This window comes from Lolium perenne, chromosome 7 (assembly GCF_019359855.2).
Source record: "Lolium perenne isolate Kyuss_39 chromosome 7, Kyuss_2.0, whole genome shotgun sequence".
Taxonomy (NCBI): Eukaryota; Viridiplantae; Streptophyta; class Magnoliopsida; order Poales; family Poaceae; genus Lolium; species Lolium perenne.
The window spans coordinates 229,170,624-229,194,228 of NC_067250.2; the positions used below are offsets into that span (position 1 = coordinate 229,170,624).

Below are 23,605 nucleotides of genomic sequence, written 5' to 3' on the forward strand. Positions count from 1 at the left end.
AACCCTAGGTGGCCTGTTTGCACGCATAGAAAATATCTTCGGTTGACCCTACGTTATTCTGAGGGGCTATGATTTCGGTAATAGTTATTTTTAATCTCAACCGTTTACGCTTAGCGGCTTAATCTAAGCCATTAGTTGTCTTGTGTTTTAATAATATAATAGATAACATGTTGGGTGAATAAATTACAGTTGGGCAATTGACAAATAGAGAGGGCATAACAATGCACATACATATCATGATGACTACTATGAGATTTACTTAGGGCATTACGACAAAGAACATAGACCGCTATCCAGCATGCATCTATGCCTAAAAAGTCCACCTTCGGGTTAGCATCCGCACCCCTTCCTGTATTAAGTTGCAAACAACAGACAATTGCATTAAGTATTGTGCGTAATGTAAACAATACAAATATCCTTAGACAAATCATTGATGTTTTATCCCTAGTGGCAACAACACATCCACAGCCTTAGAACTTTCTGTCACTGTCCCAGATTCAATGGAGGCATGAACCCACTATCGAGCATAAATACTCCCTCTTGGAGTCACAAGTATCAACTTGGCCAGAGCCTCTACTAGCAACGGAGAGCATGCAAGATCATAAACAACACATATATGATAGATCGATAATCAACTTGACATAGTATTCCATATTCATCGGATCCCAACAAACACAACATGTAGCATTACAAATAGATGATCTTGATCATGATAGGCAGCCCACAAGATCTAAACATGATAGCACAAGAGGAGAAGACAACCATCTAGCTACTGCTATGGACCCATAGTCCAAGGATGAACTACTCACGCATCAGTACGGAGGCGGGCATGGTGATGTAGATCCCTCCGGTGATGATTCCCCTCTCCGGCAAGGTGCCGGAGGCGATCTTCAGAACCCCCCGAGGTAGGATTGACGGCGGCGGCATCTCAGTAACTTTTCTCGTATCGTGGCTCTCGGTACTAGGGTTTTCGCAACGGAAGGAATAAATAGGCGAAGGGGCAGAGTCGGGGGGCACCCGAGGGGCCCACCCCATAGGCCGGCGCGGCCAGGGGCCCCACCGCGCCGCCATGTGGGGTGGCCGCCTCGTGGCCCCCCTTCGTCTCCCCTTCGGTGTTCTGGAAGGCTCCGTGGAAAATAAGACCGTGGGCTTTTGTTTCGTCCAATTCCGAGAATATTTCCTGTGTAGGATTTCTGAAACCAAAAACAGCAGAAAACAGGAACTTGCGCTTCGGCATCTTGTTAATAGGTTAGTACCGGAAAATGCATCAAAATGATGTAAAGTGTATATAAAACATGTGAGTATTGTCATAAAACTAGCATGGAACATAAGAAATTATAGATACGTTTGAGACGTATCAAGTATCCCCAAGCTTAGTTCCTACTCGCCCTCGAGTAGGTAAAAGATAACAAGGATAATTTCTGAAGTGACATGCTACTATTATAATCTTGATCAATACTATTGTAAAGCATATGAGATGAATGAAGTGATTCGAAACAATGGTCTATAGTTTGTTAACAAATAGATAATGACTAAACAACTGAATCATATAGCAAAGACTTTTCATGAATAGTACTTTCAAGACAAGCATCAATAAGTCTTGCATAAGAGTTAACTCATAAAGCAATAGATTCTTAATAGAAGGTTTTGAAGCAACACAAAGGATGATTAAGTTTCAGCAATTGCTTTCAATTTGTAACATGTATATCTCATGGATAGTTGTCAACATAAAGTAATATAACAAGTGCAGTAAGTAAACATGTAAGAATCAATGCACACAGTTAACACAAGTGTTTGCTTCTAAGATAGAAAGAAGTAGGTAAACTGACTCAACATAAAGTAAAAGAAAGGCCCTTCGCAGAGGGAAGCAGGGATTACTCATGTTCTAGAGCTTTTTATTTTGAAAACATGGAAACAATTTTGTCAATGGTAGTAATAATTCATATGTGTTATGCATAAAACCTCCTATAAGTTGCAAGCCTCATGCATCGAATACCAATAGTGCCCGCACATTGTCCTAATTAGCTCGGACTTCCATGGATTATCATTGCATTACATATGTTTCAACCAGGTGTCACAAAGGGGTACCTCTATGCCACCTGTACAAAGGTCCAAGGAGATAGATCGCATTTGATTTCTCAATTTTGATAGATCTCAACTTGAGGACATCCATACCGGGACAACATAGAAAACAGATAATGGACTCCTCTTTTATGCTTTAAGCATTCAACAACAGATAATATTCTCATAAGAGATGTGAGGATTAATGTCCAAGCTGAAACTTCCACCATGATACATGGCTTTGGTTGGCGGCCCAATGTTCTTCTCTAACAATATGCATACTCAAACCATTTAATCATGAGAAATCTCCCTTACTTCAGACAAGACGAACATGCATAGCAACTCACATGATATTCAACAAAGGTGTAATAGGTTGATGGCATCCCCAGAAACATGGTTACCGCTCAACAAGCAACTTATAAGAACTAAGATACATAAGCGACATATTCATTACCACAATAGTTTTTAGGCTACTTTCCCATGAGCTATATATTGCAAAGACAAGGAATAAATTTTTTAAAGGTAGCACGCAAGCAATTTACTTTGGAATGGCAGAAAAATACCACATAGTAGGTAGTTATGGTGGACACAAATGGCATAGGTTTTGGCTCAAGGTTTTGGATGCACGAGAAGCATTCCCTCTCAGTACAAGGCTTTGGCTAGCAAGGTTGTTTGAAGCAAACACAAGTATGAACCGGTACAACAAAACTTACATAAGAACATATTGCAAGCATTATAAGACTCTACACTGTCTTCCTTGTTGCTCAAACACTTTTACCATAAAATATCTAGACTTTTAGAGAGACCAATCATGCAAACCAAATTTCAACAAGCTCTACAGTAGTTCTCCACTAATAGATTTAAACTACATGATGCAAGAGCTTAAACATGATCTACTTGAGAGCTCAAAACAATTGCCAAGTATCAAATTATTCAAGACAATATACCAATTACCACTTGAGACAAAGCATTGATGTTTTATCCCTAGTGGCAACAGCACATCCACAACCTTACAATTTTCTGTCACTGTCCCAGATTCAATGTAGGCATGAACCCACTATCGAGCATAAATACTCCCTCTTGGAGTCACAAGTATCAACTTGGCCAGAGCCTCTACTAGCAACGGAGAGCATGCAAGATCATAAACAACACATATATGATAGATCGATAATCAACTTGACATAGTATTCCATATTCATCGGATCCCAACAAACACAACATGTAGCATTACAAATAGATGATCTTGATCATGATAGGCAGCTCACAAGATCTAAACATGATAGCACAAGAGGAGAAGACAACCATCTAGCTACTGCTATGGACCCATAGTCCAAGGATGAACTACTCACGCATCAGTCCGGAGGCGGGCATGGTGATGTAGAGCCCTCCGGTGATGATTCCCCTCTCCGGCAGGGTGCCGAAGGCGATCTTCAGAACCCCCCGAGGTAGGGTTGACGGAGGCGGCGTCTCAGTAACTTTTCTCGTATCGTGGCTCTCGGTACTAGGGTTTTCGCGACGGAAGGAATAAATAGGCGAAGGGGCAGAGTCGGGGGTGCCCGAGGGGCCCACCCCATAGGCCGGCGCGGCCAGGGGCCCCACCGCGCCGCCATGTGGGGTGGCCGCCTCGTGGCCCCCCTTCGTCTCCTCTTCGGTGTTCTGGAAGGCTCCGTGGAAAATAAGACCGTGGGTTTTTGTTTCGTCCAATTCCGAGAATATTTCCTGTCTAGGATTTCTAAAACCAAAAACGGCAGAAAATAGGAACTGGCGCTTCGGCATCTTGTTAATAGGTTAGTACCGGAAAATGCATCAAAATGATGTAAAGTGTATATAAAACATGTGAGTATTGTCATAAAACTAGCATGGAACATAAGAAATTATAGATACGTTTGAGACGTATCAGCTACATGGAACAATGATGTGAGAAGTTTTTCTTTCCAAGTCTTTACATCTTGATCAATAAGATTGGAGACCCATATTTTTCTCGAGCTTGGGGCATTGCCGATGACTTTTAAATTGCCTCTTGGCACCAACTTGTCACACCAGATTCTGATATTTTCACCTACATTGATTCACTAGATCATTCCTTTCTCGAGGAAGTCAAACCCATGGGAAATACCTTTGCCAGCATGTAGAGGTATTTCTAATGAAATTCGTATCAACTAGATCCCTGGAAATCGATAAGTCTACATGCATGTTTCGCAAGAAGGGCTTGATTAAAGAGGCAGAGGTCCTGGAAGTCAAGTCCGCATTTACACTTGGGTTTAGTCATTTTTCCCAAAACATCTGGGGGACTTTCCTGTTGTCTTCTTTGTATCCCCACCAGAAGCTCCTTGTGATTTTTTCCAAGTCATCACAAAGTCAGGCAGGGAACTTGAGCACCACTGATTTAACAAGGTTTTTTTTTGGCTGCATTGGACATGTATTTCTCACACAAGTTCGAGCTCTTGTTTTGTAATCTTTCTTTTCTGATTGGAGCTTGTCATTTTTCATCCTTCTTTCCGGGATTGGAAGGCCAAGGTATTTCTCATAAAAGCTAGTAGAATTGACTTTCAAAATAGATGCAACCTTCTTTCTACCTTATTCCGTACAAAACTGACACAACATGAGGGAGCATTTGGAAGGGCTCAACTGCTCAAGAGTTGTCCAGTGCTGGATACATAAGCGTGCATCACCCGAAAAGTGCTTTTGGCGCATGAGCACCCACTAGTGGAGAACATGCCTAATGTCGCGGGCCATAAGACCCTTTTGTCGCGAGCGGCCAGCCGCGACAAGGGGGCGCGACAAAAGGCCCAACCTTTTGTCCCAGCCAGCTTACCACCCGCGACATAAGGTCAACCACGTGGCTCGTCCTCAACATCACCAAGGTCATCTCTTCTAATCCTATACTGCAATGCACCGCATATCGAACATTTATTCAAATTCTCGTACTTCTCACCACGGTAGTGATAGGTTCGTTGCATGGAAAACAAAAAAATTCTACCGCGAAGACGAATAAATCCTAGATCTAATCTATGGAAAAGCTTAGATCTAATCTACCAAGATCGAAGCAACGAGATGCATGTGAGACTAACCCTCGAAGATTCCAAATCCTACGAGATTAGATCTCGTTGTTGATGTAGTCGATCATCCAGTGCTGCAATCCGGCAGCACTTCCGTACTCGGTCATGCGCACGGTGTCGATGAAGCCCGTCCTCTCCCCGTTCCAGCGGGCAGCGGAGGTGTTGTAGATCCCCTCGGAATCCCAGCAACACGACAGCGTGGTGGTGGTGGAGGAGAAAAGTTGCAGGGCTTCACCAAGCCGGAGCATCACTATGGAGGAGAGAGGGGGCGGCCAGAGCTAGGTCTGGAAGGGGTAGTGCGCCCCCTACCCCCTCCCCTCTTTATATAGGGGGGAGGTTGGTTGGGGTGGCCCCCCAAGCCCATCTAGGGCTTGGCCGGCGGCCAAAAAGGGGGAAGGGGGAGTTTTCTTCCCCCCAAGTTGATCACCCCTAGGGTTTTGGGGAAACCCTAGGGGTTTGGCCGGCAGGGCCTTGGGGGGCATGTGCCCCTGGCCCATTAGGCTAGGGAGCATCCCCTCGGCCCATGTTAGGCCTCCTAAGGTCGTGGGACCCCCGGAACCTTCTAGAACCTTCCTGTTCTTTCACCGGAAAAATCCCAAACTTTTCCGAAACCTAGAAATCAACTTGCCTTATATGAATCTTATTCTCCGGACCATTCCGGACCTCCTCGTGATGTCCTGGATCCCATCCGAGACTCCTAACAAACTTTGGTCTCCATCTCATATTCCGAATCTACTTATGCGACATCGAACCTTAATCGCGTCACCCTACGGTTCGTGAACTATGCAGACATGGTCGAGACTCCTCTCCAAACAATAACCAATAGCGGGATCTGGAGATCCATAATGGCTCCCACACATTCAGCGATAACTTAGTGATCAATTGAACCATTTACATACGATACTGATTCCCTTTGTCACGCGATACTTTACTTGTCCGAGGTTCGATCATCGGTATCTCCATACCTAGTTCAACCTCGTTTCCGACAAGTACTCTTTACTCGTACCGTGGTATGTCATCTCTTGTGACCCAGTCACATGCTTGCAAGCTAATCAGACGACATTCCACCGAGAGGGCCCAGAGTATATCTATCCGTCATCGGGATGGACAAATCCCACTGTTGATCCATATGCCTCAACTCACACTTTATGAATACTTAATCCCATCTTTATAACCACCCATTTACGCAATGGCGTTTGATGTAATCAAAGTACCCTTCCGGTGTAAGTGATTTACATGATCTCATGGTCGAAGGACTAGGTAACTATGTATCGAAAGCTTATAGCAAGTTGAACTTAATGACTTGATCTCATGTTACGCTTATTTGGGTGTATGTCCATTATATCATTCACCCAATGACATAACCTTGTTATTAACAACATACAATGTTCATGATCACGAAACCATGATCATCTATTAATCAACAAGCTAGTTATACAAGAGGCTTACTAGGGACTCCTTGTTATTTACATAACACACATGTATCAATGTTTCGGTTAATACAATTATAGCATGGGATGTAAACATTTATCATGAACACTAAGATATAACAATAACTAATTTATTATTGCCTCTTGGGCATATCTCTAACAGTCTCCCACTTGCACTACAGTCAATAATCTAGTTTACATTTGTAAAGATATAACACCTTAGTATTCTGGTGCTTATCATGTTTTGCTCACGGGAGAGGTTTTAGTCAATGGATCTGACACGCTCAGAAACGTATGTATTTTGCAATTCATTTGCGTCTCAACGCATCACTCATTTTCCAAATGAGTCGGCATTAATTATATATGCCTCTGGTGGAACCTTAATTCTGCGGTCTGAAATAAGTCACTAATATTGTCACACACAATATAGCTTCAAAGTTCGGATACTATCAGAACTACACCAAGTTCTCAAAGAACTCCTCGACTTAACATCATCAGTCATTGTCAAAACAATGACATACTCTGCCTTTGTTTATAGAATCCGTCACAATATTTAGAACTCGTCTAAATCTAGCATAGACTTCTTCTAGCTCAATGTGCTACCTTTTAAACAACACTTAGCCTAATTGAGATTGAAATTTTATTTTTATATGAGACCAAACTAATATCGGTGCAACACCTTACAGCGATTTGTTTGTCATTACCCCATACAAAACTATATATATCCTTGGTTCTTCTAAAGCACCCAGGGATATTCTTACTGTTGTCCAATGATCATTGCATGAATCATTCTGGTATATGCTCGTAACACTTTAGAGAACGGGACATCTGATTTTGTACATATTATTCATGATCTAAAATCACTCATGTGTTTTTACTCATCGAGTGTCAAATACACTCAAGTATTGTTAAACCTTCACATGGAAAAGAACACCTTCTTAATATTTTTATATTGAACTACTTCAATATTCATTCTATGTACTTTGACTTAAACTTATTATGTGTTTCAATCTATCTTCATAGATCTTGACACTAAATATGTTTCAGTCCATATTCTTTCATTGAAGTTAATTCTCAGTGAAACCTTTTAATCACATCAAGTTTATAATTACATCATTTATAATCAATGATATGTCAGCCACATATAATATTATAACTATGTCTCAGCGCTCCCACTTAATTTCTTGCAAATGCAAGCATCTTCATCGTTTCTGATGAAATCAAAACTCTTTGATTATTTCATCCGGTGAAGATTCCAACTCCGTGATACTTACTTCATCCAGTGAAGTTTGTATACCCATCTAGTATTCCACGGACTAGCAAAACTCTTTGGTTTGTATCTAGTATACATCCTTCATACACACTTCTGGTAAGGAATGTATTTCTGCCATCCTACTATCATATCTCATAAAAAAAATATGTATCGATTACTAGAATAATCCACATAGACTATAAGAATTGCTACGGAAGATCTAATCTTATCGTAGTCAACTCTTTGAACTTTGTCGTACACAACTTTTCGACAAGTCGAGCTTCTTCAAGGATATTCCATCCAAGTCCATCAATTTTATATATCCATTTACTTTCAAAAAGTATTCACCTATCTTGGATTTCATGGCGCATAGACATTTTAACGGAGTCGGGGCCCATCATAACTTCTTTGTATGTAGTTGGTTTATCATTGTTCAAAATCAATCCGTTGTCCACAAATCATTTATTTGATCATAAAGTAAACCATACCTACAAGGTTCAATGGGTACTTCGATCTCCATAACTATAACTCTTTTGTAGACATGGGAACAATGATCGTCGTGGCCGCTTCTGGAACCATTTCCGATGCTGCGCTACTCTGATCATCATGCTCAGGTTCATTAACCTTATCAAGTTCCATTGTCCTCCCACTCAAATACATCGCTAGAAACAATTTCTTGGAAATAAGTAAGAAACATTGACAAACACTTTTGTCTTTGACTTCATAGTGGAAAGAATTCCCAATCAATTCTCTGGGATAACCAACAAAGACATTCATCCGATTTTGGTTGTAAACTCATTTACTTATGTTACGCATACCAAAATTTAAGAAAGGACTATTAGGGTTTATACCCATGCCATAACTCATATGGGTCATTTCAACGGATTATAACAACGCTCTATTTAGTGTAAAAGCGGTAGTCTCTAAAGCATAATCCACAAAAATATAATGGCGTCATTTTATTTTATCTCATCATTAATCCAACAGATTTGGATACGTCTCTCGGACACTCCATCATCACTATGATACTCCAAGAAACTTGAGGTTGTAGAACAATTTCATAACTCTCTTAGATGTTCGCTAAAACTCGTAATTCAAATATTTCCACCATGATCCAATCATAGATATTTGACTTTTCTATTACGATGATTTCCACTTCATGCTGAAATTTATTTGAATCCACTCAAATGTTTCAAACTTCTTCCTTATCGAATAAATATATCCACATATATACACTCAATTCATTGTTGGAAGTTTTCATGAAATAGAAGAATCCCCCGCACATAACTATGCTCAGTGAACCACATACATCATCATGTATGTTTCCACTAAGTCAGTTGCTCGTTCAACTTTTCGGCCTATGAACACAGTGGAGATAACTTGATGAAGAGTGGATGATAACTTGTACGACGCAACGAGATCTCTCGACTGGTCCCTGTCGCCAATGCAACAGCTCTCAACCCTGCAACATAGTTGCAACTCCACACACTTGCGCACGTAGCCGCCGACCACGAAGCGGTAAGTTGCAACCGTCTAATTCTCAATGGAACAACAGATCACACAAGACTTTCAGTAGCCAACACCAAATCAATGCAATATGGTGTAGGGATTCAATAGTTTTGCGTAGCAAATAACTATGAACTAGAGTTTATCTTAAACGTGGTCTAAACCCAATTTGGGGCGTCCTGGGCACTTATATAGGGGTTCAGGACGACCTCAGGTCGAAAAGATACAAAAATAACCGACCCAGAATAGATCTGGTCGAGACAGACTCGGACTCGGCCGGCCAGGGGGCCGGTCGACCGGGCCTGGGACCGGGCCAGCCGGTTCAAACCGGGCCTGGCGCCGAGTGGTGACCGGGCTATGGTGCCGGGCTTACTGGATGTCGCCCGGCTGGCACAAGCATGTCATCCGGTTTGGACCGGGGGGATCCGGCGTGGAAGCCGGTTGGACCGGGGCTGGGACCGGGTGGTCCGGCGGCACGGCCGGTCGGACCGGGCGTGGCGCCGGCCTGAACTGCATCTCCTCCTCTCGCGCATGCCTCCCGCTCCTCCCTCGCGCGTCCATGGGATGTCTTCATGTCTAGCTCCATGTCCAGCTTCACGTCCATCTTCTTATCCTGCTGCTCCTCTCCTCCTCGTGCGATGCTTGTTTCCTCTTCATACCTAATCATACATAAGTAATACGACTTAGGCAGTATAAAGTTCTCATCGATCAAAGTATCACATAGGAACAAGTTCACCTGTTGCTTAAGTAGCTTCGCACGAGCTCGTGTCATTGGTCCAATCCTGACTTCATTGGACTTGAGCTTCACAGCAGCATCGTCTTCATCTTGTAATGACGGAGGTAGTAGTGTAGTAGGGATGTCCTCATCACATCTCCATCGAGATTTCAGGTTGGCTGCAGGCAAACAAACAGAATGACTTTTTTATCCAGCCGATGCAGTCCGACCTACCAAACAACAGGCCAATTTCGTCCTATGACCCGTTCTGGACGCTCAAGTGTGCTTGCACCGCTGCCCCAGTGAGCCAGCAATCGGGCCCATGATACCAAATGCACCCTAATTGGCCATGCGTATGTGTTGCAGCACTGCAGAATATACCTACCCATGGATAGCAGACACTAAGGGCGTATTTAGATACACAGCAGTCAAATTCTGCATTCATGGAGATCTTGCTTTTGAGTCATGATTCATCGCACCAAGTCTAAATTAAAGTTGTGTATCTAGTTTGGTTGGTAACAAAATATTTTTGGTCTATTTGCTCACTTCGTTTGGCTGACAACGAAGTTAATTTCCGGATATGAGATGTAACCTTTAATTGTTTGGTTTCATACGCTATGATGTTGTGGTAACCACTTCTCACAAGTGGTGACATTACCACACGTTACTACGAACTACCAGGCAGACAACCTATGGAACTAACATGTAGCATATAGATCTAATAGACAACACTAAATAAACGATGTTTAGCCGTAGCTACAAGTAGATAGTAGTTCGTCGATATGTTACCTAGCTATTATCAAATAGTAGTTCACAACAAGTAACAGAGTCACACACATAAAAGGAGTACATAAAACACAACGGCATGGATAACAACGACACATCTTGTGTTGCCTCTGTTAGCTCACATAACATCAGCCCGCGCCGGACTCTTGGTCTTCCAGGCCTCATTATCAGTTGCACCGACACCATGGCGAACATCAACATCGTCCGTACTCACATCATTCTCGTCGGGGAAGAACTCATCAACACCCCACCCTAAGATCCAGTTGTGCAGAATGGGGTTCTTCTCATTCTAGGCATGCTGACAAATTCTACATCGTTGTTGTTGTAGATGTAGTTTAGATTTGTCATCCTCTCTCTGTTGCTCTCGGATTTTTGACCACATGTGATGGAGGGCTTGTACTTGTGACGCACTCTCTGGTGGATGAGAAACATCTGAGCCTGAATCGCAGCTCTAAGGGCAGCCGCGTGAACGAAAAGCTTCAATTGCAAGGCCTAAATGTTTTGATTTCGCGTGTGTAACAGCTAAATCGGCATGTAGTCTGAACAAATTAAAGGAGCTACATAACTAAAGGTAGGAGCGTGAGTGGGTTGTAGGTGCTTACAACCTTGGTTGCAAGCGTCATGCTGTCGGGCCGAGCAAAAGAGGTTGTTGGAGACGAGGAGGATGGTGATGGTGCTGCAGATCTAGAAGACCCATCGCAGCTTGTGCTGGTGCGGTAGGCCCGCTAGAGGCAGAGAATATGTTGGCCCGAATTTAAATCGCTACCGCAACGTTTGCTGTCCAAGAGGAAAAGTGTGGATACGATTTTTTTTCTACAGTGGTAGTGAGCAACTATGAGGGCAGTTAGGCTACTTTTCATGCATAAATAGGCAACCAACTTCCCGACTTCCACCATCTCCATCATTCTTCCCCTCGAAGGTCTACCCTCTTTTTGCGCCCACCAACGCCCATCCCAACGACAACGGTGGAATCGAGCGTTCCTGCTGCTTTAAACATCATGCTAGCAAGAATGTGAATAACGGTTCAGGACTAAACTATTGATTTTTTGCATCCATGGAAGAAAGAAACAACTTTGCGGGTATCCAAACATGCCCTAGAGGATGGGTCACGCCTCCTGGCCAGTCTGTTCCCGCCTATCACGGTGCTCCATTCTCGACCGACGCAATGGCGACGACGGGGGCAGACAGGCCCTCGTCTATCTCTGCACTAGGCTTCGCTCATGGTTAAGGTGTGGCATTGCTAGCGTAGAGGTGAAATGCTACAAGAGAGCAACAACATTGTTACTGACAGTTTATCTAGTGGGAATGCCCCTCCGATAATATTAATGCTCTTTTAGCTACTAAAAATGGAGCTAGTGAAGTTGTTGGAGCTCTCTCCCTACTCCTCTCTGACATCGCCAGGGAGACACAAAGGGGGAAACCCTAGATCCCGAGCCAATCAGCCCCCACCGTCCCGCTTCTTCTCGTATCGTCGTCCCCATGAGGAAAGGCTAGGAAAAGCCTAGTTTTCGCTAGTTGCATCGAGGACTTCTCCTACCCCATGCACATCGTGTGGGGGCGCGATGTTGGCCGAGTTCCTCGGCAGGATGGCTTACTCGCGTAGAGCGGCACGTGAGGTAGCTGTTGTGCGGAGGACGACATACCTTGATCATTTCTAAGGTGGAGGTTCGTACCTAGGGCGACGGCTTTGGATTTGGTGGTGGTGGCATGCCTACTAGCGGGGCTGATTGTCTAGGCCTCGTCCTCTATGCCTACACTGGGTTTGGGGGTGGGTTTTGGTTTCACGAAAAGTTGTGGCCGGCCGGTAGGCCGTGCACGCGCCCGTGCAGCAGAGGATCGCAGCCCTCTTCTCACCTTCTACTCTTCGATCGATTGGAATCAAAATCTCACCCTCGCGGTAGCCCTGCAGCAGTGGCGTAGCTTTTTGCCCCCCCCCCCGAGATCATAGTTTTTTCTGGTTTGCCCCCCACCCCAGATTTCCTGGCAAGCTCCGCCACTACCTGCAGTATATCCAAACTAAAGTTGAAACGATCTATGTGATTGGAATCCAAATCGGAGGGCGCTATTCAACGCGTTCAGCGGTGCTCACCGCCTGCATAGCCAGCTACTGGGCCAGGCCCAGGTGCACCCGCTAGCATCGCTGCCTTCTTCGCATGCACGCACTTGATCTAGCGAATTCTATTCCGGTTTCCTGCTCCGGTTTTTCTCGTGGTTTACTGTTATAAATTCTTTAATTGTCAAAAAATGTTTATATTTTAAAAAGTTCAAACTTTAAAAATATTCAGACTAAAAATGTTCAAATCTAAAAAATGGTCGTATTTAAAACTATTCAGATTTGAAAAATATTTAAAACTGAAAAATGCGAATTTGAAAAGTTCAAAATTAAAAAATTGTTCAAAATTAAAAAATTGTTCAAAATTTTAATTTTTAAAATTCGAAATAGTTCAAGATAACAAAACTGAAAATGTTAAAAATTTTGGGAAATGTGCAAAAAAAGAAAAAAAATTAAAATAAAAAAATGTTCAAAATTTTAAAGAGTTCAAAAACGGACTGGCAAATATGAAAACTGGCAATCAAACGAAGAAAAACGAAAAAACAGCAGTAAACCAGGCTGAAAACCCAAAACAAACTACGGTAAAAGCGAAAAGCGGTAGCACCCCGCCCCCTCCCAGTCGGTGTTAGAGCATCTCCACTCGTGCCCCCATCGAGGCCCCCGGCGAGCGTTTTTTCCATCCGGACGGTGTAATTCGGCCCAGTCGCGCCCCCGGTTCCTCGTTTTCGTCCGGATTTGGCCCTTCATCCATCCGGCGAGCCCACGCCACCCCCGGCCCCCCGGGGAGCGCTCGGGGACTCCGGACGAGTGAAAAGCGGGGAAGGGCCCGATCTGTCGGTGACTGGACGCACGAACCCCACCGCCACGTCGCTCAAAATCTCCCCACCCCTCGTATCTCTCTCGCCGCCGGCACCACCCCGCCGGCTTGTTGCCCAGATTCCGCCGCCCCTCCTTCCCCACCTGCCTATATTCCGCCGTCTTTGGACGACGGCCTATCTGGCTGCTCTTCCGCCGGCCTTTTTTCCGGCCTGCTTGCTCCTCGTCGCTCGCGGCTCGGGTTGCCTCGACCACGCCCGTCAGGTGTTCGTCCATTTGCCTCGCCGGCCATGGACTCGGACGAAGAGGAGGAGCAGATGTTCGTCGAGCTTATGCAAGAAGAGATGGCAGCAGCCGCCCAAGACGACGAGCACATGATGATCCTTGGTTGCTTGGCAAGCATGTACGCCGGACTGGCAACTGGTCGACGTGGTGGGTCGGCACGAGGTCGCCGGAAGTGCAAGCCGAGACAGCGAATGGAGGGCTACTGCAGGTTGTACGCCGACTACTTCGCCGACAAGCCATTGCACGGTGAGAGGGTGTTCCGGCGTCGTTTCGGGATGAGCGAAAGCTATTTTCGCAAATTGTGTATGCCATCCGCCACTTTGATCCCTACTTCGGATGCAAGGCGGATTGCACCTTTGGTTTGGTTGGATTTTCGTCACTGCAGAAGTGCACGGTGGCTATGAGGATGCGGCGTATGGAGCTCCCGGTGATACTGCAGATGACTATCTTCGGATGGCGGAGTCCACCGCCCTTGATTGTTTCTACCGGTTCTGCAGGCCGTCATAGCGGTGTTCGGGGATTATTTCTTGAGATCACCCACCGTCGAAGACACTCGGAGGATCCTTGCAACAAATGAAGCTAGGCGTTTTCCAGGGATGCTTGGAAGCATTGATCGCATGCATTGGCAATGGAAGAACTGTCCGTTTGCGTGGCGAGGGAATGTACAAGGGTCACAAAAAGGCCTGCCGTGATACTTGAAGCAGTGGCTACCCATGATCTTTGGATTTGGCACTCTTTCTTTGGTATGCCTGGATCCAACAATGACATCAACGTCCTAAACTGCTCCCCGGTCTTTTCCAAGCTTGTTGAGGATCATGCTCCTCCGGTGGACTATGTGATCAATGGTCGGCACTACAACAAAGGATACTACCTTGCAGACGGTATCTATCCAAAGTGGGCAACATTTGTGAAGACTATCTCCAACCCTGGCAGCCCCAAACTTTGCGAGTTTGTCAAGAAACAAGAAGCTTGCCGAAAAGACGTCGAGCGAGCATTTGGTGTCCTCCGAGAGATTTGTCGTCGTCAGGTTCCCCGCTATGACTTGGTCCAAAGATCAGATGTGGGAGGTGATGAACTGCTGTGTGTGCCTACACAATATGATTATTGAAGATGAGCGAAAGCATCCGGTTCCTCTGGCTGAGCAAGAAGCACCATATGAGAGAGAGGGTCCTCTTGCACAGCCTAATCACCAGGTGCCTCCATCATGGGCCGCCTTCATTGCTATGCGCCAGGAGATTCGAAACTCTACAATGCATCAGCTGCTGCAAGATGATCTGGTGGAGCACATATGGAGGCTCCGAGGCAACGCCAACGCCGACGCCAACTAGTCTGTCTTAATTTCTTTGAAAAATTGTGAAATTGTGTGCTTCATTTGTTTCAGCACTTGTTAAACATTGTACTGATTATCGCCGAATTTGTTTCAGCAATTTTCGTACTCTTGGTCGTCGAACTTGTTAAATTTTATGTTAAATTTGTTTGAAATATGTCAAATGGTCGAGGTTGGGGGTTTCCTGCCGGGGGGACGGCTGGAACTTCGATGCTCCCCACGCCAAATCTTCATCCAATCCGGATGAAAATTTCGTCGAATTTGGACGTGGGGAGCGCCAACGAGTGGGGATGCTCTTACGCTTCAGGCGGCCCTGATGATCGGGCAGTGCGAGCCAACCGCCTGATCCCCATCTCCAACTCTTCGACAGTCCCGCCGTCCGCTGCCACGGCCAATGCATCGCGAAGACGCGAACTGTACCTGGAGGAGCAGCGCCGGAGGCGTCGTCTCGCGTACGTGGGAGCCAGACCGAGGGTGCCGACGTCATTGGGAGGAGGCCGTCAAGCGCCTGGCTGTGCCGCTGGGAGGTGTGCTCCGGCGAGAGGATTGTGGGAGGGCGGAGCCAACCTGCTGGTGGTCTCCGGCGGACCAGTCGACGACTCGACGAGATCCAGCATCTTGTTGCACGGCGCTACGGCGCCCTCCCCGAGCCCCTTTGCCTCTCCCGGGGACAACATCGGAGCCTTGCATCCGTGAACGGATGGGAAATCGCCCTGGCGACGCAGCTCCCGCGATGCGCCCGACGCGCAGGGGCCTGCGCGGCGATGTGTGCGCAGCGGGTGCGCAAGCACCATGGCCCTTCCGCGCCCTTCTCCCCACATCCCATCCGCTCTTCCGAGCAATCTGCAAGAAGATGCAGTTTAGGGATCCTGTGGTGTCCACGTCTGCTAGGAACTTCAGCCCCGCCTCTCTGATCTCAATTAATTCCCTCATAGTTTTTGCAGATTCCAGCTCACGTCATATTAGCGGAGATGGCCTTCTACATTGAATTGATTACCTACTAGCTAGCCTGCTACATTGTGTATTGATGCATCAAAGAAGAGGGATTGTTACTGGCTTGATATCAAGTCAGCTTATACGGTTATACTCCATATTAGTGAGATAAATATCTTCTACAGTACACATCAATTCTTGGTTAGTGCCTCAATTTCCTGCAATTTAAGCGCCCTGAATTTCTGAAGTTTTATGTGCTCCTTAATTTTCTAAATTTACTATATGTATGCATTATCAGCCTATTACAAATTATATTCTGCTTATGGCTTCTGTTTCCTGTAATTTTCCTTGCGCGCCCTTAATTTACGAAGTAATATTTGTGGTACGGTTTCTCAGTCTTATTGAAAAATACAGCTAAACAGTATCCCACTATCTGTCTATGTTTTTCTATAGCATTGTGTTCATGTTCCATCTTTTCTTAATAATCCGAAAAGATATATTATTCTAGGCAGGAAGAGTAGACTCATTCCCACCCTTGGGTATAATTAGACATGAAGGAATAATGTGTTTCCATCTGTGCTTGCAAGTGCACCTTCCATTTTGTCGTTCCTGTTCAGGCCTAAATAAATAAACCAGGTCAGTCAAATACTATAGATGAGCAGCTGAACCAAACTGTTCAAGCTAATTGAAGGAATTGATGTACATATTGTCATATTCATACAACATTTTCAGTGCCCATAGAGATATGCTCATCTTCGGACAAGATAATGTGCTAGCTTTTGTTGGGTTAAACATTCATGAGTACTAATCCAAGGTTATGTTGGGTTTTTCTGGAATCTTCACCAATTGTTAGAAACAACTTGTTATTGAACAGGAGTGGTTGACTGGTTTTTCTCGACAGCTTATGTACAAAAACGAGTGATGTTCTTTACATTACTCCATTTTCAAATTTTGGTGAACCTGAACCCTTTTGAACTGTTTCGTGATAACAAAAACTCTTGGTAGGTAGCTCGTGGGTACTAAAATGGAGTATTAGGTAGCTCACTTATGTCAACACGTAACAATACTCATTTAAATTAGCTGTATGGATTTTTTACCTTAAAACAAATTCTTCAGGGGAATTAAAAAAAACTTGCTATCACTTCTGTGAACACGTCTCAGAAGCCTAACTCCTACTGCACTGATGTCTTTATGCAAATCAAATATTGTTTCTGCAAGGAATATCTGGAAAGACTTTGCGTTTCCCTACGAATGTCAGCAGCCAAAATCTATTTGTAAGCATTACAGGTTGACAGCAGTTCTGAAAATGTACCTGGTACTGACTTGCATTGTTGTGTCAGTACTTGCTTTGTTGTGTGATTGTATCCGGCCGATGTCATCTTAGATGAAGAATGCAGTTTCAGTAAGGAATGTCAACCACAGTTGATTATGTAGTCAGATTAAGTTCCATCATCGTACGCTCTTTCCATATATTTCTTTGTGTCTTCATGGTTTTGACAATTCATCTTTGTGTCTTCATGGTTTTGACAATTCATTTTCACCAGCATTGATGGCATTGCAGGTAATTGATTTCTTCCTTTAGTTGAATACACCAAATTCTCATGGGTTTTCTCTCAAAATATATCTTTTACTAATAGTTCTCTAGATATCATGTAGTTGAGCACCAAATACTTGTGAGTTTTCTCAAATCTAGCTGTTACTAATATTTTCCTAGATTCCATTTTCTGTTGTGTATTGCTGAATCTATTCAAAATATGCCGTATTCAGTATAAATCATGCAACCCTGTAACTCCATATTCAATCCCTGCTCCTTTTTTTCCCCTAAAACTGCTTTGGTTTCCTATGTGCCACTTCCAGCGGGAAGATTCTTTGTGGAAAAAGGGAGGTAAGATGTCAAACCAACCTACGTTATTTGAAGGGCAGTGTTTTTAAGTCTATATGGTCATGCGATTGTCTCTCAAATCTTTCATCAAGCCGCTTACTTTCACGTTGCTCCCGGGTTGTCTAATTTTGGCAACTTTTCGAAATTTGCAAGGAAGTTTCCATTCATTCATCAAATTCAGTGAATAATACACCACTTTGTATATGAGTTTCTTTTTCCTAGAACTAGCTTTTATATGTGTTCATCCCACCTTTATGCTGATGTTTAGAGATATATTCTTTTAAAACATAAGCTTACATGTGTTCTTCAATTCAGTGAATGAAGCATCACTTTGTTTACAATATTCTTTTCCTGTCATCAACTTTATATGTGTTAATTTTGCTCCATCGCCCCTCCCAATTTTTATGCTTATGTTAAGATATATCTAACCTTTACTTATAATGCCAAACATGGAATATGCAGTCTGTGTGAAACCATGCCTTATAAAATCAAGTTCATGTTTGGACAAATTAGTTGGCATTTATTGGTCCTGTTGAATTTATTCTAGGATGTAGATGATATGTTTTTGACATCCTTTTTAATGTACCATGATACAACAAGATTTAGTATACTTGCTGGTGGTTCCACCTGCGCTGAACTCTGGTAGTTTGGGCATCTTGATCAGGACAGGGTTATAACGCCAAAATAAGGCAGCGGAGGAAGGAGCCAGGGAGCAGGGGACAGAGTAACTGCTCGATCGTTTTCGTCCAGTCAACATCGACATGCGTTGTGCTCGCCTCTGGTGCTCTGCTTGCCGGGCCAATTTTACCTCTTATGTTGTCCTCATCAATTGATGGATGGGCTTTTCTGATCTTTTTCAATTAATGCGGCCTTCAGGTGGATGGATTTTGCAGTGCGGAGGTTTAATAGAAATCAGTTACTTCCTCTCATGGATGGATAGCTTTGGGTGAGCTAAGTTGCATGATTTTTTGTTAGTATATTCGTGTTGGTGATCTGCTTGATTGCGCAAGGAAAATCAACTGCTTGACTAACTTTAAGATACATCATGGTTCAAATCAGAGGAGTGGTATCATGTTCTTTATATGCATATTTCAGCTAAGAAGAGCTTCAAATGGTTTCTGCACATTGTGAACGAATCATAGACATTTTCAGTTCGGTCATGTGCACATTCAACGACGTGTTCAAATTCTTTACTTTCATGTCCTGTTATAATTTGACTAAAAGTGAAGGCTGCATACAAACCACACGAAAAATGAAACAATAACAACAGAGGACGGCGCAGCAAAGCGCGTTAGGTCCATCTAGTCTAATTTCAGTTATGCACGATTGGTCGTTCTAAAGAAGAAACCCAACATTTTGCCACACACGAGATCCTATTATAGTTGGACATAAAACTTATAAACAAGATATAATTAAACTTTATGTAGTTTTTAATTACTAATTTGGGGCATGGACGTAAAAGTTTTTCTTACACTATTATTTCTGGAGAAAATTTGACTCTCGTGTCTAACAATGGCAAAAGACAAGCTTGTAAATTGCTTGTCGATGCGTATGAAAGTTGTTATTTGAGAAGACATCTCTAAGATACGAGCAAATAAAATCTGAGTCAACTATACATCATTGTTGGGTTATCTGTAGGATACGAGAGAAGTAAAATCTTAGTCAAGAAGAGATGTTGGGATGTTGCATTTTATACATATGTTGAATTATAGCTTTGTTGATATCTTCTCTTATACATGTGAACTTTTATGTGTATTGTTGACATGTCCGATCACTGGCGGAGCATCGACGCAGTTAACGGGGGAAGTTAAAAAATTAGGTCTTCCGCGTCTCCCAGGAGGCGGCGGCGGAAATTTTTTTCCTGCTCCAATCTCCGGCGTCTGCGTTGGGCCCCTCTCCTTCCCCTTGCCGCTCCGGCGGTAGGAGGGAGGGGGACCCCGTTTTTTGCAAATAAATCTGCCTCAACTCTTCTCCCACACCGGCGTTGTCCTTCATGGCGGCGTCTCGGAGTTGGTGGCACTGTGTGCTTGCCGATCTTTCAGATCGGTGGCTTTAGGGTTCATGGATGGTGTCGGCGAGGTGGCGGCGGCGACTCCATCAGATGGTTTTTTCCTCCTGCTCTGTCCCCGTTGCTGCGGCGTTGTCTCCGGCGCCAAGGTGGAGCAGAGAGGATTCGTCCAGGAGTACGTGCAGACGGTGGTCTGCACTGGTGACAGCTGGAAGATGGTGCACCTTGTGGTGGGTTCGTGGTTGAAGGCTGATGGTTCTGGTTCCCTACTCCGACATCATCGTGCGTGGGTGCCAGTGCTGAAGTTCGATGGCGTGTCCAGGGACATGCTGCCCTGGTCTGATTCTTTCAACGGCAATGATTTGTCCTATGGCAAACTACATTGGAGGTCCGAAAAGCTGATGATCAGCGATGGAGCCGCGTCGAGCTCAGGTGAAGAGGTGATCTGTCCATTTTTTTCTTGGTGGCTGCTACGGTGGTGCCAAAGAAGATGGATAGGCGTTGTTTTGTCACATAGGTTTATCCTATCTTTCCAGATCTGTAAGATCGGTGTATACGTACTTTGTATCTCGTCTTTGATTTATCAATGAGAATCGTATTACCATGCAAAAAAAGAATGTCCGATAAAAACATAAATAGAGGGAGAATCGGGGTGAGGTGGTGGAGCGGAGGAGGAACAGAAGCATGACGCAGACGCCGGTAGCCGGGGGCGCGGCTGCGCGGGCATGGCTGCACCGCATCCGCACGAGCACGGGGCTGGCTGCCGCCGGTGCGCCCCAGCGCCTACAGCCCGCGACTAGGACCGAATCAATCCTTTCTCCTCTGCAGTTCCCCTGCCAAGGTAATCTTCTTTCCTTCCCCAAATTCTTAGTTAGTAATTTACAGCAGTTGTGTTTCATTCACTAAATTGGGGATTTATTCAATTTTGCAAATTGCAACAGCAAACAATAATGGAAAAGTCCAGTCAGAGAAGAATTGATTTTGTCTTAAAAAGAAAAAGGGATGGGACAAATGAAAATGAAGATCCTTTGGTAGCAGCAAATGATATCTTGTCCTTGCTTCAATTGGAACAGCAGCAACAAAACAATGACGATGGATTTCGGACAAATGAACCGGTCACTTTTCGAGGTATAGAGTACTTGCAGCGAGACCCTGGACAATTTGATTGATAGATTACTCCGTTTGCTTATTACTCTTCCAGTTTCTACGGCAAGCTCTGAACGTGCATTTTCCAGTTTGAAGATTATTAAAACAAGGTTGCGCAATAAGATTGAAGATGACAATCTGGCCAATAACATGTTAGTTCACATAGAGGGTGCTATTCTGGAGGATTACAAGTATGATGATGTCATTTTTGATTTTAAAAGCATCAAGGATCGGGCAGCTGACTTGTAGTATGTATCTCCATGTCTAAACACATAGGTTGTCTAGTTATTTTTGTGTAGTAGCTTCTTTTGCTGTATAGTAGTATATTACATATATGGATTCCTCTCCTGATTTTGTAAGCACCGGGACCAAAATGATTTTATCGATGACTAATTTCTAATGAACTGGTGTGTTTGGGAACTTTTTTTATAAGTTTCTGTAAGTCGGCCCGCCCAAGAAAAGTTTTCAAGCTCCGCCACTGTGTCCGATAAAAACATAAATTTCAGGAGCCATGGAAACGCACGGGAATTGAACTAGTCCTCTTTAAAACGTATATATATTGCTGCAACCATATACATCAACTCGATCAGGCCAAAAAGAATTTTCTTGTAAAGAAACAATTAATCGGTCCACAAAAAATAAAAATAAAACAAGAAGAGTCGAAGCGACGCCTCCCAGATATCAAACAAAAATAGAAAGATGATGATAATGGGAGGTACTTGATCATCAGTACTGGCCCTGGTCCTGTTTGTCGTCCAAGTCGCACTCGGGCGGTACGGGGTCGGCGGTAGCGGGATCCTTGGCGACGTTGGACCTTGCTTTGTCGCAGTAGTTGTAGATGGTGTATCCCAGCTGCAGGGCCTTCATCTGGCGCTTCTCCTTGTCGGTGAGCTCGCAGCGCGGCTCGACGGCATACTTGGACGAGGCGCAGCTGTCGGCGCATGCATCGTCGGAGGCGCCGGCGGCGCACTCGCAGGTCTGGAGGTCGAGGTCGCGGTACTCGGCGGAGAAGGGGGCCTGCGTCCAGTCCGCCTTCACCGCGCCGCCCTGCGTGGCCCAGTCGTCCGCGTTCCAGATGCTGGAGTAGGCGAACATCGGCCGCCTCGTCGGGAACGGCAGACCCGTGTAGTTGCGGAAGACGCGGATGGGGAAACTGTCCACGTACCACCTGCGCAGACGGACGGAGGAAGACGATCAATTAATCTCAACCTCTGTTCCATGATCGGACGAATCACAGACGTAGAAATGTAGGCTTACACGATCATGCAGGGGTTCCAGAAGATGGTGTAGTTGTGGTAGTCGGCGGTGGGGTCAAACCAGGGCTTGAACTGAATCTCCCGGGCGCCCACGCCGTCGGCGAACACGTTGGTGTGGAGGGTGTAGGGGTCGCCCGACGAGTTGCCCAGGAACTCGAAGTCGATCTCGTCATGAAGACTAAAGTTGCCAGTCGACGACGTCTGTATGTCCATAGTAATTTCACCATCGATTAAGCGTCTATGTATGTCATGAGATTAATAGCATATGCATATATATCATGATCCTTTAAAAAGGTACGGCTAAGTGCATTAGTCCGCTAAAAGATATAGCCTCGCTATAGCGTTATTTGCAGGCTGCCGCTATAGCCAATAGCTTGCTGTTTAATTAAAACCTTGACACACATGCAGGATTCAAAAAAAAACTGATTAAATTGGCATGGCAAAAAAGGAGTAGCTTAGTAGTTGGGCCCACGTACGTAGTAGGTGGTGACGGTGCCAGCCGAATTGCCCTTGACCAGCATGATCCTGGTGGAGACGCTGCCATAGATGAAGGACTTCAAGGTCGTCACCATAGAACCTGATCGACGGTGATGGAAATTCAGAAACCCCCATGTACAACTAGTCAAGGAGCACTAATCAGATGTACGATCTGTTACCTGAAGACTTGTTGACGAGGGAGAGCTTGAGGTGTTCCCCTCCCTCCGTAAACTCGGCGTTCTGCGGCCCCCACGTGATGTTACACTGGTCCTTGAAGTTCGCCGAGACGAGCCCGAGCTCCAGTACGGCCAGAAAGGCGACGGCGGCGAGGAGAACCCTCGACGAGATCGCCATTTCCTTTTCTCCCTTGCGTGTTGAATTGATCAGTATGTGTGAGACGAATTGGTATGGAATTCAGAGGGCACGACTAGCTTATATAAGATGATGAGAACTGATTTTTCTTTTCAGGTTGGATTCGGGAGTTTTTGGTACGCATGTAGGCCAGCTTGTTCGACGTCGATGAATGATTTGACTAATAGAATCTTCCCGTTAGTTTAATTAAGGAATGGTTCTTGCCAAAGGATTAGTAGTGCTCCCCATGAACAATGTCGAC

General features: G+C 44.7%; 1 protein-coding gene and 1 long non-coding RNA gene across 2 annotated transcripts; one reads left to right on the plus strand and one right to left on the minus strand.

The window, feature by feature from the left end:
• The first annotated feature begins 20,752 nt into the window (after positions 1-20,752).
• Positions 20,753-21,686, plus strand: LOC127312085 (uncharacterized). The gene is made up of 3 exons (XR_007858147.2): positions 20,753-20,954; positions 21,055-21,241; positions 21,349-21,686. It is a non-coding gene; the product is annotated as an uncharacterized lncRNA (long non-coding RNA).
• A 97-nt stretch (positions 21,687-21,783) lies between these two features.
• LOC127312086 (xyloglucan endotransglucosylase protein 7-like) lies at positions 21,784-23,404 on the minus strand. The gene is made up of 4 exons (XM_051342556.2): positions 23,172-23,404; positions 22,992-23,092; positions 22,517-22,716; positions 21,784-22,427 (listed from the first exon to the last, which is right to left on the minus strand). The coding sequence occupies exons 1-4, from the start codon at positions 23,344-23,346 to the stop codon at positions 21,986-21,988; spliced, it is 918 nt and encodes a 305-aa protein (XP_051198516.1). The 5' UTR covers positions 23,347-23,404; the 3' UTR covers positions 21,784-21,985.
• Positions 23,405-23,605: the final 201 nt, after the last annotated feature.

Excerpts from the sequence above, each read along its gene's own strand:
- LOC127312086 (XM_051342556.2), bottom strand. The coding sequence starts at position 23,346 with ATGGCGATCTCGTCGAGGGTTCTCCTCGCCGCCGTCGCCTTTCTGGCC. Across the intron at positions 22,717-22,991 it reads GCACCGTCACCACCTACTAC|ACGTCGTCGACTGGCAACTT; the intron begins GTACGTGGGCCC and ends ATGGACATACAG. Across the intron at positions 22,428-22,516 it reads TGGAACCCCTGCATGATCGT|GTGGTACGTGGACAGTTTCC; the intron begins GTAAGCCTACAT and ends CCGTCTGCGCAG.